Here is a 15275-nt window from a genome sequence, read left to right as displayed (position 1 = left end):
GTGAATTTTCATTGCAAAGCAAATCCTTATTTGGTTTCTCTCGTAAATAATTTGCAAAAAATGAAACAAGCCCAAATAATACAAAGTCTCTTCTAAACATAAATTGATGTATCCTATAAAAGCAACAGAAGAAATAAAAAAGGTTTTAGCTAATATAAAAAATAATTCTACTAAATTTGAATGTATCAATTAGATTATGGATGTTTTATTGAGTCTTCTATCAGCAAGGACATAAAATGTTTTTATTTTAATAATAGAAGAATGCCAGAACCATAATAGTGATAACTGCCACCAATATAAGCACTAAAAAGATAAGAATTAGTAGGTAATAAGTGCAGATTCATGAAAAGGATCCAGAATATATTTTAAAGAATCATTTTTTAACTTTTCAAAATCAAATTTTAGAATTAGGTATTTATTGTTCTACGTAGAATCTTGAAACCTGGAATGAGTGTTAACAGCCTTGCCTTTGAATACTTGTCATTTTCCCTAAATAAAATCGTTATTAGCAGTTTTCATTTTAACTAAACATGGATAACAACATCCATAAGTAGCGAAGTATAAAAAATCGCGGATGGAAATATAAACTAAGTAAGTGCAGATGTTCTGTGTTTATAAAATCATTTACTAGATGCTCATTGGTATGGTGAATCTTCACACAAAAATCTGACGTCTCTCTTGTATAGCCCTCAGTGAGAAAGGTAACAATGAATTGTATTATACACTGATACCTTAAGTTTTATAACATCTTTATCTTATTCATTAGTTTAAAAACTTTGGGTACTTTTATCAAAATTTGATGGTCGATTTAAAACTGTTAGTGTCCAAACTATTCAACCAATAATCAATTCTACAGAAAGGATAATCACCAAAATTGGGATGTATTTCTATTTTTCGTCCATTAAGATCCTTTAAGGAGCCAAACAAAACTCATTTCCCCCATCAAAATTAGTTACCTCTTGTAGAAACCTACAATGATTTCAGCTGCGTATGAAACACTGGATAATCCAAGACCAATGAAATACATTACAAACAGACCAATCACATGCGACACACTGAAATAAAATTATTTAAGGAAATATTGTAGTAATAGCAAATGTTGAAAAGGTAGTCAAATGCTTTGCTTTAGTTAAACCGATATTAAGTATTCAGAACAAAAAGTTTAAGTTAGGTGAATATCATATACTAACGGTTGCATCCTTAGCATATAGGCGCCTTGTATTAAAAGGGACAGAAACGGAGTAGAAAAAATGCTTAAAACCATCATAAGACCAAAATCTGAAAATGAAATAGCCTAAAATTGTTCCAACTTCCCCCTATAGAGGTAAAATCAACTTATTACGTTGTAAAACAAACTATCACTTTAATTGGGATTACATTTGAATAAAAATATTACCTTAGAGGACTTAGATCATCTTTTCCTTCTTGACCAGATTCAATAAGATAAGCCTTGCTCAGGATGGAGTTCACTGGTTTCTTTATCAAGCCTGCCTGAAAATTACATAGCCGTAAAGTTATAAAATCCTATATTTTTTATGGAGAGAAAAGACTTTGGACATTCTAAATCATACTCGTACCCAAAGTTTTAATAAAATTTATTGAAATTTTTATTGGTTGATTTCACACTAGTAGTGATACATGGAGCAAACTTTGGTATTAAAAAAATAATAACTTTAGGCCTACAAGTGGGTTTTCTTCTTACATCTATGGTAGTTTCTGAGTAACACACAATAGTAATAGCCACAAGGCAATATTTTTAAAAGTGATTTTGGCCCTATAGAAGCCTAAATCTGAAGTCAGCTTCCTTTTGTAATGAATAAAGTACAGTGCATTTTGTAATAGGCACAAATAATTACTTATATAAATCAGGGATAGTTTACCTTATGTAGTTGTAAAATATGCATGTTTATCTTATCATGGATGAGGGATAGTTTCTGAGTAACCCAGCCAGTGTAGTAAGGGCGGATGATCTCTTTGCTAAAGTGAACTTTTGGCAAGTTCTTATATCTAAACACTTAGAGTATGATAATGAAAATTTTATTGATGAATGAATTAATTATTGTTAGCTTGTATATAATTGCTCTTTATTTCACGTTGTCTGTCTTGTTAGTCTAACCAAAATATTTTAGGGAAACATAACTTTTTTTCATATCAGTTGCACCATTACAGAGATCTTTAGCACAAAGAATATAACCTTGAAGTTGTAAAGAATTTTTTTAGACTCTTGTATCATTTTCAATTACTGATGTGTTACTTATGGATTTTGCCATTTTTTTTAACCTTTCATCGTCTGATATGTATCTACCGTAGAAGTCAATTGTTGTCCTAAAAAAAAAAAAAAATAAACATAAAAGTTTTTGAAAATCCAAATTTATTTTTCTTACCTGTAGCTTATGTCTTTTCCTTCTTTGGCAACTTTGATCTCAATATCTTTAAGCTGTTCATTACTGTATTCCTATTTAAGGTTCATTATCAGGGATCATAAGGGATAAAATAAACTGAAAATAAATTGATGTACAATCCAATTGTAATAAACAAAAAAATGGACAAGTCCCTAAAGTTTCTAAGCTATTGTATAAGATAATACAAATAGAAATCTTTGGGAACCAATATAATTTTAGTCCAGTGTCCCCTCCCTCCCTGATTGATTTCTTGTAAAGGAATAAAAAAATTTAAAGTGCATGTAATATATATATTTTTCTTATTATTTTACCTTAAGGTTTTGAGATGCAATATTTTCCCAGTATCCTCCAGAGGTTGACAGGTATCCTTGGATCCAGCTAGCCTTGGCTACCTATATTCAACATTCAATCTTCCCTTCTTTTAAATATACATATATCAATAAGCATTTTAATTAATTACTAGCGGATACGCCTCTAGAGGCCTCTAGAATTTTTTTTGGGGGGGGGTGTCAACTATCACTACCATTTAAAATTTTTTAAAATTTAATTTCTTTTTTTCAGTGGAGGGAAGTAATTTTCCTTGGGACGGTGGTGGTAACCTCCCCCAAAATAGTTATAAACCTTCCCAGCACCAATGAGAAGCTACCCTGTAAAGGAGAACCATAACTGTTGAGTGGTTAACAAGATCATTCAGTACAAACAAACAGACAAACATCCTGTTACTTTATTAGAAGGGAAAACTTTTTGATTAATTATTATTTAGTTCTATTTGATTCATCTTGAATTTGAAAAAGACTAATTCCTACTCTGATGAGAAAAAAAATTAAACCTGAATATTTTGACCACTCTTAACTACATCCTCCATGGTGTCAATAGGCTTCTCATAAACAGCTCTCATCAGAAGAGCCCTGGCATTAATGCTTTTATTGTTTATCAATTTAAAATAAGGTCATGGTTAAGGTTCAATGATTGAATTATAATAAATTGTTTTTAGACCTAAGGAGTAATAGACAATGGAGGAAGGGGACATTATACTGTAAATTACACAACTACCCAAAGTTTTATAATAGCGTTATTTTAACTGTTGGGTTCGAAGACTTTAGATACTATACAGAATTTTGTTTGTTCAAGTCCAATCTTTTTAACCAATAATTCTAATCTACAGAATTTAAATTTTTTTTACCATCAATGGGGATATACATTGTACACCAATTTATCGACCATTATCTTATTGTAAAGTGGTCTAAAATAAGTAATTTCAAGTTTAGGACTAAATAATTCTTGATTTTTAAGTGTATAAATTGATCTTAAAAGCAAAGATTTTCAATATTAAGGGTGGGTCCGTCCATAATGAATAGCTCCTTTCATTTATTTAGACAAGTTAGTACTGTCCTATCACTGTGTCAAATTTCATAATGATGCCTATTAGGTACTATTTAGGAAGCATAGAAACTCTATAATCGGTTTCAGAAAGTCTGTAGTCTGAAGTTAAAAAAAAGTATAAATTCCTCAAATTACAGGTGAATGCAAACATGAGAACCATGCCCATGACTGCCCAGTTCAGCAACAGAAAGTTTCCAGAGAACCCTTTTAGGGTTCCTTTGTCTCTTCTATTGAACACTTTTGGCATTTCTAAATTATAATTTACTGTCCAGTAGGGCTCTGAATCTGATCAATAATCAATGGATTAAAACTGGTTCTGAGCAATACCGAAAGAAATACATATAGAGTCATATCATAGACAAATGTCCACGAAAAAGAAATTATTTTAGCTGTATAATTTTTTATTATTTTACCTTCAGCGTTAATCATACCAATGGGTTGGAGTACCATGTAACCAAAATCATTACATTCTATACCATAACTCTACAACAAATATTTTAGTACTAAAAGTAAAGTTAAAGTTTATATGTACTTTGATCTTAAAAGGCATCTGTTTTCAAGAAAACTTATCTTGTTTGAATCTGTTTTTTTGAGCACGCACAGGTTTTTGCCAGATAAATGCAACAAGCACACGGAAAATTTAGACACCTCCGCCTCAAAAGGGGTTGTAATGCTTTTAGAAAGGTTTAAACAGATACATAAAAGATATGAAAGCTAAATATTGCAGAACAACTTCCTTTTATTTTGGTAAGGTGGGTGGTTTCATTCCCCTTTAACGGATTTAAAGGGGTATCCCTTCCGCACGCCCTTGTTTCATCTTATATAAACAGCTAGAACTATATAAAAATGTTAAGAACAGCAAATAATGGATTTATTATTACTTAAATCTTACACTACATTTCATGTACTCAAAGTGAAACTTGTGGTGGGCTAATATAACGATCCCCCTTTACACCATCCACTCCTCTTCTACTAAATGAACTGACCAATAAATGACACAAGAAATAGTAACCTAGCCGGACGACAATTTTCCCCTGTCGTGTTATCCACATATATTCTACATCTAATTCAGACCCTCTACCGCGTACCTGTCCAACGTATACAGTTAGCATGAGAGCCAGTGTGACTCCAATTAAGCTGCCAATAAAACTGGCCCACACCCGGGGGGTAAAACAGTTGATAATGTTTTGGTAGGGTGGCACTTTTCCTAAATATACATTTAAACATGAGACAAAATCAATATGAAGCAAAATCTAAGTATAACAAATACATAATAATATTAGTGGTCAAGGAAAGGGGAAGTGGAAAGGCAAATCGACTCTTTACTTTTGATTTTAGTTTTTAAAAGAAAAAGTAAAACTTTAATTTGGAGTGTTTTTTTTCTTGGGCTGTCTTCTCTTGGGAGGGTGAAGGTACCCTCCAATAAAATATTTAAAACAATCCCTGGACATATAAGAAGCTCTACTGTAAAGGTGATCCGTATCAATTAAGCGTTTAAACACAGACAGACATACATCCTATTATTTTTATGTAAGTATAAATTTAAATTAACTGAACCTGGAGCCTTTGAAATCCATCTGAAGTGCATGGGTAACAAATGGTGGGTGTAGTCAACATGCGTGTTTCTTAAAACAAATAAATCAGCTGCTTGTTCAGGTTCTCCAAAGAATATGATTATTGCAAGGGGATAAAAAAGAAAAATGCTATTAAAAGTCCTTCAGAATGTATTTATTGGAAATTTGGTGGTTTCCCTCAGAGATCCTATCTAGCATTGAATCTACCATTTTATTTTTAAATAAATTGAAAATAATGCCAAAGGTTTTTTTTTATCTATGCCTAACCCAGCGGGTAATTTACCAAGTATATTTGCGATAGCTTTTATTTAATGAAATCTTCCAATTTTTAACATGTACAAAACGGCCTGCTTAATTGCTTCAAGATCCATGTCAGATCTATATAGGAAATAAATGTCTATAAATGAGCTCAAGTTTTCCAAGGAATATTTGTTTAAAACTCATAGTGCTCCAATAATCCATAATAAACTCTCATTGCCCAGAACGATAAGACCCATTATTTTACTTTATTAAAAGTAAATTCCTTTTTTTAATTTCATGTTGCTATTTACCTTATATCAATGTATTTAATTTCTTATCATAAAAAAGAAAATTTAGATTTATAATATAATAAATTTAAGAAAACTCTATTTTAAAAGAATTCGATTGTGGCGACACTTTGTGTGTTCAAATATTAAACTAAAATTGTAATCATCATCATTAACCCTTTGGTGATGGTAATGTAAAGAAAAAAATATAATTTAAAAAATCTTTTTAAAATCATTTAGATTATTAAATATTTACTTTCTTTTAGATAGTAATGCCGGGTGAGGAAAATAGATTTAATGAGAAATAGATATGCATATAGAAAACTAGCCAATAGGGAGATAATTATATCGAGCCAACTCTAGTAATCTAATAAAAGCAAAACTACTCCACTTCTTACTTTCAATTTATTTTAAATGAGAGAGGGGATTCTGTGCTTATTTAGGCATCTGATTGTTAAGATTGACTACTTCTTTTAGGTGGATCGATATTGATTTTGAAATCCCATTCACCAAACCTAATTTGTTCATTATTATATTTCATTTTTATTTAGTCAATCATTATTTATCTGGACATACCCCCTACATCATAATAAATATCTAACTTTAGATTTGACACCAGAAAAAATATAATTTAAGGTTTCTTCATAAGGTATGGTGATTTTATTTAGCTTGGGCTAATGGCTTTCAAGATTCATAGGAGCCAAAAATTGTATCTTATCTGCTGTTTTTACCTTATTGCTGAATAACCCATAGATGAAATACCAAGATCACTTCGGTTATAGCCAACCTACATAAATAACAAAACAAGGATGACAACATCCATAAACGTGTAGCTCAACAAATCCGACTACACACAAACGGACTGGAACAAATACAGAGTATCTTTACTTTATTATTATTTAGAATTGTAAAACTTCTTCAATATTATATGCTAAATATTATAATTTAAGCTTTGTTGAAAATATGTACTTATCCATATTCGTTCTAGGAATCAATATTCAAGAAAATCACAAATCTTAATATCATTACGGGATTTCCGTAATGGACGAACTGACGGACCTACCAAGTAATAGAAAAGCTTCGGTTCAAAAAACCTCTTATTGGTTTAGAGGCACAACTGCTAACTATTTAATTGAAACATTTTAAATCCAAACACAACTAAAATACAACAGTAACCATCACCCTTAAAGTACAGTTATTTATTTTTTTCCAATTATAATTTAAATATTTGGATCAGGTACAGTTTTACGCGTGTTTTCTTCAGTAAAGCTTTCCCTGTGCATCATTAAATCTTGGTTATTCCAGATTATAGGGTATCTCATGCCAAGTATTACGATGTGCAGGAATATAATACACATTCAGCCGTTCGGAAGCCAGCAGCCTTTAAAGATCATGGATTTTCGACATAATCTAAACCGTGAACTGCACCAGATCCAAATATTTATATCATGAATATGTACTTTAACAATATTGGCAAAAGACACGGAAACGCAGAATTCAGAATTCATGACATTTAACAATTTTTTAATTCTTTTATACACATTTTAATTTTAGCAGGGATGGAGGGAACATTAGGCTGTTTATTAAGCTAGTCCCCAAAGTTTTCTAATAACTTTTTTTTTATTTGTCGGCTTTACAACTTGAGAATCTTTTATTGAATAAGGTTGAGTGTCCAGTCGTTTCAACCACTAATTGTAATCTACCGAAGGGTTACTTGTGTATCATACTTGGGAATGTAAATCAATTTATAGGCCATTATCTTATCCCTTTGGATCCCTGAATTCTTGCCCTCTTCTCCTAGCATTGTCTAGATAAAGATCAAGTTTTAATCAAAAAAATTTTCTTTTTAATTTTCATACAGAAAAAAATCATGATAGTCATTTGATTTTTTGACTATTTTAATGAAAATGTTTTCCTTGTTTGATTATGATTTAAAGTAACAGGATGTTCATTTGCTTGTCAGTTCTTTGATAACAATCCATACAAAAATGTAATATGGTGATGCAACAATAAAAATATAAATCATAACGTAATTAAAATACAATCTTTATATAAAAGTAACAGGATATCTGTCTTTTTGTTTTTCTGTACCGAAGAATATCGATAACCGCCGAACCAATGTGGTTCTACTTTACAGTGCAGTGTAGCTTTTCATAGGTCCCTTGGAGGTTTTTATTACCACTACAACGATGGAATTTTCTTTTTTGGGAGTCCTCTCATAGCTCCTGCGGTGGCCCTAGTTGCTATGAGCAAAGACTTTACTTAAATTTAGATATATTTAAGAATTGCATCATGTTTTCTTATGTTTAAAAACTGACGTGCTAAATAATTGTAGATTAGTTTTCCTCGTCTCATAGGAGAACAATCAATCCTTTTTCATTCTCTAGGTTTTATTCATCAAATTTCAAAACTTATAATGTTAAAGTGCACAAATAAAGATTGAGTTTATTAAGGTTAGGCTCTCTATATATTTAAATTGTTATCTTATGATAGTAAATTTTTTTACATATTATGTTGGTTAATTAATTTTAGGGTGACACAACTTGAACTGCGGCTATATATGAAAATGTAGCCTAGCTGCGACTGCATATCAATCGAAATCTTAAGACTCTTTTCTAGCCGTCGAAGCAGCTTATATCTAATTTGATGTCTAAAATTTTAAATACAGTTACATAATTCTGGATGAAGTTTAGCGGCTGCTGTTCATAAAATTACCAATATTACTGCGGATTGGTTTAAAATAGAATGGCTGTTGCTAAATATTTTTTTCATTGGAAACTTAATGAATCTGGTCAGCTGACCAACTCGTAGAATTGTAAATGATTGCGTGTTTATCAATACAATTTTACATGTGAATATTTATTAACGCGTTTTCATAATTGTTTAATACAACTACATATTTGTAAAAATCTTATACAGTAACTTTAAAGGCTAGTTTTGTTAAAAAAATTTGTTATAATGTCATAAGAAGAATGACATGTCGATAATATGCCCGCAATGGCACTTTTCCATAGTAGAAATGAACGATGCTAATATTATATCAGCCATTACCACTTTTATCCTATGATATAAAGTATTAATGTTAATTGTCTAAAGCAAAGATCTCGACAACTACTGAACTGATTGAGCTCTCCAATTTAGGGAATCTTCATATAGGTCCTAGGATGGTTTTAGGCTAGGTATTCTATTTAAAGTCTTTGTATGGCTTTAAGCTATATTTATGCCTACCCTTCCCCTTTAAGGATACACTAGATGCTTAGGGAGCAAACATGTATGATAACACAGATCATATTTAGATGTATGTGTGTGTGTGACTAGTAAGATCTCTTAAACAACTATAAACCCATCCCTTTACAATTTTCAGAAAACATAGTACTGGTCCTGGGCAGTTTTTATGCTATTTGATTGGCGCAATTCCAATAAGAATAGAAATTGCCCTAATAAAAAATTCTACTCCTCCCAATATAATTATCTTTCTTTCTTTAAATTCCATCTTTTAAATCTAAAATCAAATATAAAGTCAAGTATATTTTTATTTTGTGCTTTTGTTAAATATGCACAAGACTTTTGAATGACGCGAAAAACTACGCAAACGACTTCCGCGAAAATATAATTTTGTGCAAAAAATATCGCTGCATGTTGTCGGCAGGTGACCATATCTATTTATAAGATCTTACAACAAGTTGGGATAGTTATTCAAACTATTTTTTATCCTGTAATGCATGGTACTAATTACCTGCCACCGTGGCTCATCACGTAGCGTATCAAATCGTCGTCGGGATGTGTTAGGTTCGAATAGCGATCCGACACCACGTCATATCTTAAGACGTGAAAAATGGTGCGCGTCAGGTCAGTTAAATAGAGGGAATGTTTTGGCCCATAAACAGGTGCAACTTATTATCATGTTATGTTAGGACTTCTCAGACAAAGATCGTGCAATCAAAGGGTTGATTGTCTGTTAGATGTTACCAAACCTAATATCCCATTAGAAGCGGATGATGCTCTTGATTCCCTGGATGATCACTTCGAAGAAAAATTCCACCCCTACGAGGTAATGTTGGTACCAATTAATCTACAACCTTTTATTTCCAAAAATAATTGCCGTTTCTAAATGCAGATTTTCAAACATGAGAAGATAAATTTATCGTCCCTTGTGATATCCCTATATTTATGTATATGAGGAACGGATTGTTTAAATCGCTGAATAATTAACCCAATCCCAGATTGGAAAAGAGAAAAAATGCATTTTTTAGCAAGTTGATGATTTTGCTAATGTATGGGTGTTGTGAAGGGTGGCTCCTAAATAGCTCACTACCTTTTTTAATTTCAAGGATGACTGTCACCATAAAGTATATCTATAATACAAAGTAGAATGATGTCTCTCCGTCCGTCTGAAGCTTAAGATCTTGGTAACCACTGAACCGATTGGATTCTACTCTTCAGGGTATATAACTATTAATGTTTTTTATATATTTTAATAAATTTTTATATATTTTAAAAAATTTTTATATTTTTTATATTTTATACTTTTTTATATTTTTTTTTAATATTTCTAAATTTTTTCCCAAAAAAGCTAATGGCAAAGAAAATTTGAAAACATTATAAAAGTGGAAAAATTCGAAGGTTTTAAAAAAATATAAATCAATATAGATAAATATAAAAAGTTAAAAAAATTTATAAAGAGTTATGTTATAAAAAATGTAAACAAAATTTTTAAAATTCTCCCCTGAACTATAGGTAAAAAAGTCCCTAGAGGCATGGGGCGAAGCCGCTAGTATAGATAAAAAGAGACAGCTTATCTTTTATAAAGTAATTCTTAATAATCCAAATTATTTTAATTGTTAATTTTTTTTGAAAATAATATTTTAAAGTTTTACATATGGATAAAGAAAATAAAAATAACGGCGGCTACTCATTTTTTAACTCAATGTGTAGCCAAAGCGAAACCGTCAAAGATCACGGCAGTTTTTAAGCTGTGGATATAGAATTTACTACATTTAGTTTTTTTAGTACATGAAAAACGAATGAAACCTACATTTCCAACAACACCATTCCAAGAATTTGTCGCGTTGACCCAGGCTCCCCATTGAAAGTTGGCATCCAGGAAGGATACAGACATCCTGTAAAAATAAATTGTATTATCATTATAAAACTTTAATGGATATAATAATATGAATTTTTGTCCTTTTCTGACGTTTTAATGCTTACTACTATAGATGGAGAAAGCTTAATGAGTAAATTTCCATTTCAGTTACATTGGATACTCACACAAATACCTTTAAATTGTCCCACCAAAATCACACGTGCTTGCCCCTATGAGGGGTTCATTTATCTGGGGTCCTATCCCTATCAGGTTCTTTTTCTAAGGTGCTCTTATGACTCCTACTTAACCTAAACTAAAATGATAAAGCATACAAAATGCGGGTTGTTTCTCAAGTTTTTATGTGGTCAATATTGATTATGATTATTTTTGTTTTTATAGTGCATGATGTTTCAGCTATTTAGAGATTGCATCTTAAATGCATATAGATCTCTTAAACAGCCTTGAATTTAATTTCCAAAGAATGTGTCCTAATTTAAAGAAAATAGCTAATCGGTGTTTTTAGTAAGTAGTAGATGTAAAATGATCCATAGAATTTAGATATGTAATCGTTTTTTTGAAGACCTCTTATCTTTGGAGTAATTTATTTTTTTTTATAAAAAAATAAGTTGGTTTTATAGTACTAAAACGCAACAAAAAAAGAAGTAACTTGCCATTATGATAAAAATAGTAAGATCTTTACTTTGACACCTTACTTTTGTAATTCTGTTGAGTAATTATTGAAAAAATCTATTTGTTGAAGACCGGTGAATCTAAACTTTAAACTTTGTTAGCTCTTTACGAATGGGTTAAACAAAAATCACAAAAGTTAGGACACGTTCTTTTTAGAAAATAAAGCTTACTTGTATTTTTCAATGAACAAAGATAGATAATAATACTCCAATGTATCTGTTTTCAGTGTAGAAGGATCCTACAAAAAAATATAAAAAAAAAATATATTAGTTTGATAAATTAGATCCTAAGATGAAAACGGTTTTTTTTTCATTTGTAAAAAACTTTCTTAACGTGTATAGACCTAGCTGACTTAGATTTCATCTATAGGAGCCAGTTTGCAATCCCGTACAAGAAATTTTACTAATTCTTTCTAACATGTTCGAAAAGAACCAAATTCTACTTTGTGTGACTTTTAACTCGTTTTGTTCAAGGTTTTAATGTGTGTGCTATTTACCTATCCATTTTTTACATTGAAATTTTTATTTAGTAGCGAAGCTACTCTTTAGTCATAAATATCTGTCTGTTTGTCATAAAAATATTTCCTATCGGTCTCTGCTGTTATGAAAGATAGACTGCTGGCCACTGATCATCGTTAATCCTTGTATGCAACTAACCTTATCATCTAACATTTGAAAGTAAGGTGGAAAAGTTGTGTATGACACTCGCAGATTTTTCCCCTCTAGTGGGGAGCAGCAAATACCATTTTCTTTGAATTTATGAAGATTTGTGGATAAATCATGCGTTTTCAAATCGTAGTAACCCCTATAATAGAATATCAAATTATAAGATTTTGTCTGTTTTTAAAAGATTTGAGTAACAACTTTACATATTGAGTTGTCTATTTTTATAGAATTATAACATAGATCCAAGGATGGTATTAGACAATTTTTATTTTAGATTTAATTTTTAATATTTTAGGCATTTCCCCCCCTCTCATACCCATTCGACTACAGAGCCCAAAGAAGCTAGGGGCATAGTCGCTAGTCTTCTATAATATAATGAACTAATTTTGAGGTAGTTGTCCATGACAGTATAACGTCTAAACAAACAACTGTAACCAATTGACTATTTTCTTCTTCTCTGCCTAAACTGTATTGTAAAACCAAGCAGGACACCAACTCTTGAATTTCACATCTTTTGTCTGCAAGTCCTCATTGTATTAATTTTAGTTGTAAGTGTCTAGAAGCCAAGGTATAAGGTTTATTATAAATATCACGCGTCTTATAAAGCAGTAGTTTACATTTGAATTCTGTACACAGTAGTAGAGTTTTCATACAAGAGACGTACTTACACAAATTAGTTACAGCGAAGCATATCTAAATTTGATGCTTACCTGTGTATGACCTGGCAGGACTGACAGTGAATGTACAGAAATTTGTGTACAAGATTGACCCAGGTAACGTCATGGTGGAAATAAAAACTGTCTATTTCCGGGGTGTCTGTCATTACCATGACAAACTGAAAAAAATGCACATTTTTGGTCACAGGTTTTAATGTTAGTATGATTGAACTCGATAATAAGTCAGCTATGGGTACTTTAAATGTCAAATAGTCGACAGAAATCATCACTATTAGTATTAAGGTCTTATTTTATAGGAAGCTAATATTCACAAAAGCTGAACTAATTTCCTACCAGTTTGTTGAGCAGTCTTACCACCCCCCCCCTTTATTTTTAAATTAAATTGAAAATAAGGTGGGAGGATTAATTTAACAAACCAACGAAAATTTCCCTTCCCCCCTTTTTGTTCAGTTTACTTTAAAATAAAGAAGAATGGTGGTTGGGTGTATTAATGCTCAAGATGTTTCTTTTACTGAAATCACAAAAACTTTTGAATACTTACATTTGGTAAAGATTTCATGACAAAAGCAGTCCTATTTATTAGATGAACATAATCGTCGTTGAAACCATCCAAAATACCTTTAAAAAGCATTTTAAATAAAAATTTTAGTTATAACATTAATGGACCACATAAATAACTAAATTCGTAGTTCAAGGACTTAATCAATATACAGTGTGTTTTTTATGAGAACTTTTTTGAAAGCAATTTTACTCCACTTATAATTATCAGAATTTTATGATTAACGGCTTATTTTCTTCGTTTTTTATAACCATTTATAGAACATCAAAAAAATATTTTCGATTTTATTAAAAAAGTACAGTGAAATCAAAAATTCAAAACCTAGGTGTCAACATCTAAAAAAAAATGTTAGCGCATTTTTCTTAAGCTCAAATCTTCTACCCTCTGCAAGAAAATTTTTTTATTTCAGTAGTCCACTTTGGGGGGCCAGTACTCCCTCCCTGGTTGAGATATGGCCTTTGTTATGTTATAGTACATGTCCCCAAAAGTATCTGTATCAATTTTTAAGTCTGTATCGCAACTTTGAAGCGTTTTGCAGCCATTCTTGCAAAGGGTAGAAGATTTGAGCGTGAGAAAAATGCGCAACAACTGAAATATTTTTTTGATGTTCTATAAATGGTTATAAAAAAACGAAGAAAACAAGCCATTAATCATTAAATTCTGATAACTTTAAGTGGGGTAAAATTGCTTTCAAAAAAGTTCTCATAAAAAACACATTGTATAAAGAGAGTGGATGAAAACTCTAATAATCAAATATTTTTAAGTTAAGCAACAAAATTGTAGGAAAGGGCATGGAAAAAACTAAAATAAATTTTAGATGCATTCTGCGGGGCATTTGACAATAAAATCATTATTTGGTCCAGAGAAATAAGATATCGCGGTGTATCCTGCCGTCCTCTTAGAGCTATCCAGTCTGATAATGACTAGAGGAAGAAAAACAAGTATTAGACAAACATGCAGGTTGACTTATACAGTAGCTTTGCTACCGAATAGGAATTCTTACCTATCCAACACTTTGTAGGAGTCAAAGTGTTGAATTGAGAAGTTACAGAATCCAAATAAATATCACTTCTTAGTGTAACATACGGAGAATCGAATTCAAACTCTTTTTCCCTAAAAATAAACAAAAATAAAATAATCTAAAAATCAAAGCCTATGGTGTATAAAAATAAGGTAAGATGAGATGGGAAAAAAATTAAAGACAAAAATTTTAAGGATAGTGGAGAGTGAAAAGCTCACATTCTCTTTAACTTTAAAACAGCGCATCTACTCTATAAAAAGGTTTTGTCATTTCGTTTGTCCATCAAAAAATATGAATCAGGTGTTGATATGTAAAAATTTTAAATAAAATTTGAATTCGAAATCTAAATAGATTGAATGATAATTTTTAGCTTACCCAATGTTAATGATTGTGCACATATGATTGAATCCAGTTTTTAGAACACCATCCACTGATGTTATAATCTCATTTATATTTAATGCTTCCCCTTTGAAGATAATTTGAATTTTACTTTTAGAATCAGGTGAAGTTAACCGTAAAATGTTTCTGTGATCGATTATCTCCACAAATCCATAAACTTGAAATTTTGTTTGCTGCTTATTTGCCAGTCCGCACATCGCGTAAAATAAGTCTTTTACGCACATTTACGTGCGCTGCGAGATAACTGTTCATTATAGAGTAATGGCTATTCTAGATTATTTGTAGGCCTTCTTTT

The 15275-nt window shown here is 31.0% G+C and overlaps 1 protein-coding gene across 1 annotated transcript; it reads right to left on the bottom strand.

Moving 5' to 3' along the window:
* Window positions 1-189: 189 nt before the first annotated feature.
* Window positions 190-15070, bottom strand: LOC145316708 (glutamate receptor 3-like). Its single transcript, XM_080157418.1, has 21 exons — window positions 14957-15070; window positions 14564-14673; window positions 13543-13619; window positions 13035-13159; window positions 12316-12463; window positions 11830-11897; window positions 10922-11006; window positions 6618-6673; window positions 5343-5410; window positions 4874-4992; window positions 4199-4268; window positions 3913-4034; window positions 3232-3312; window positions 2714-2794; window positions 2385-2455; window positions 2281-2325; window positions 1881-2007; window positions 1397-1491; window positions 957-1055; window positions 443-489; window positions 190-303 (listed from the first exon to the last, which is right to left on the bottom strand). Exons 1-21 carry the CDS (start codon window positions 14977-14979, stop codon window positions 248-250), a joined length of 1773 nt encoding a protein of 590 aa, XP_080013544.1. The 5' UTR covers window positions 14980-15070; the 3' UTR covers window positions 190-247.
* Between the last annotated feature and the right edge of the window lie 205 nt (window positions 15071-15275).

This window comes from Acartia tonsa, chromosome 1 (assembly GCF_053477335.1).
Source record: "Acartia tonsa isolate MP-2025a chromosome 1, ASM5347733v1, whole genome shotgun sequence".
Taxonomy (NCBI): Eukaryota; Metazoa; Arthropoda; class Copepoda; order Calanoida; family Acartiidae; genus Acartia; species Acartia tonsa.
This window is presented reverse-complemented; position numbering and strand designations above follow the sequence as displayed.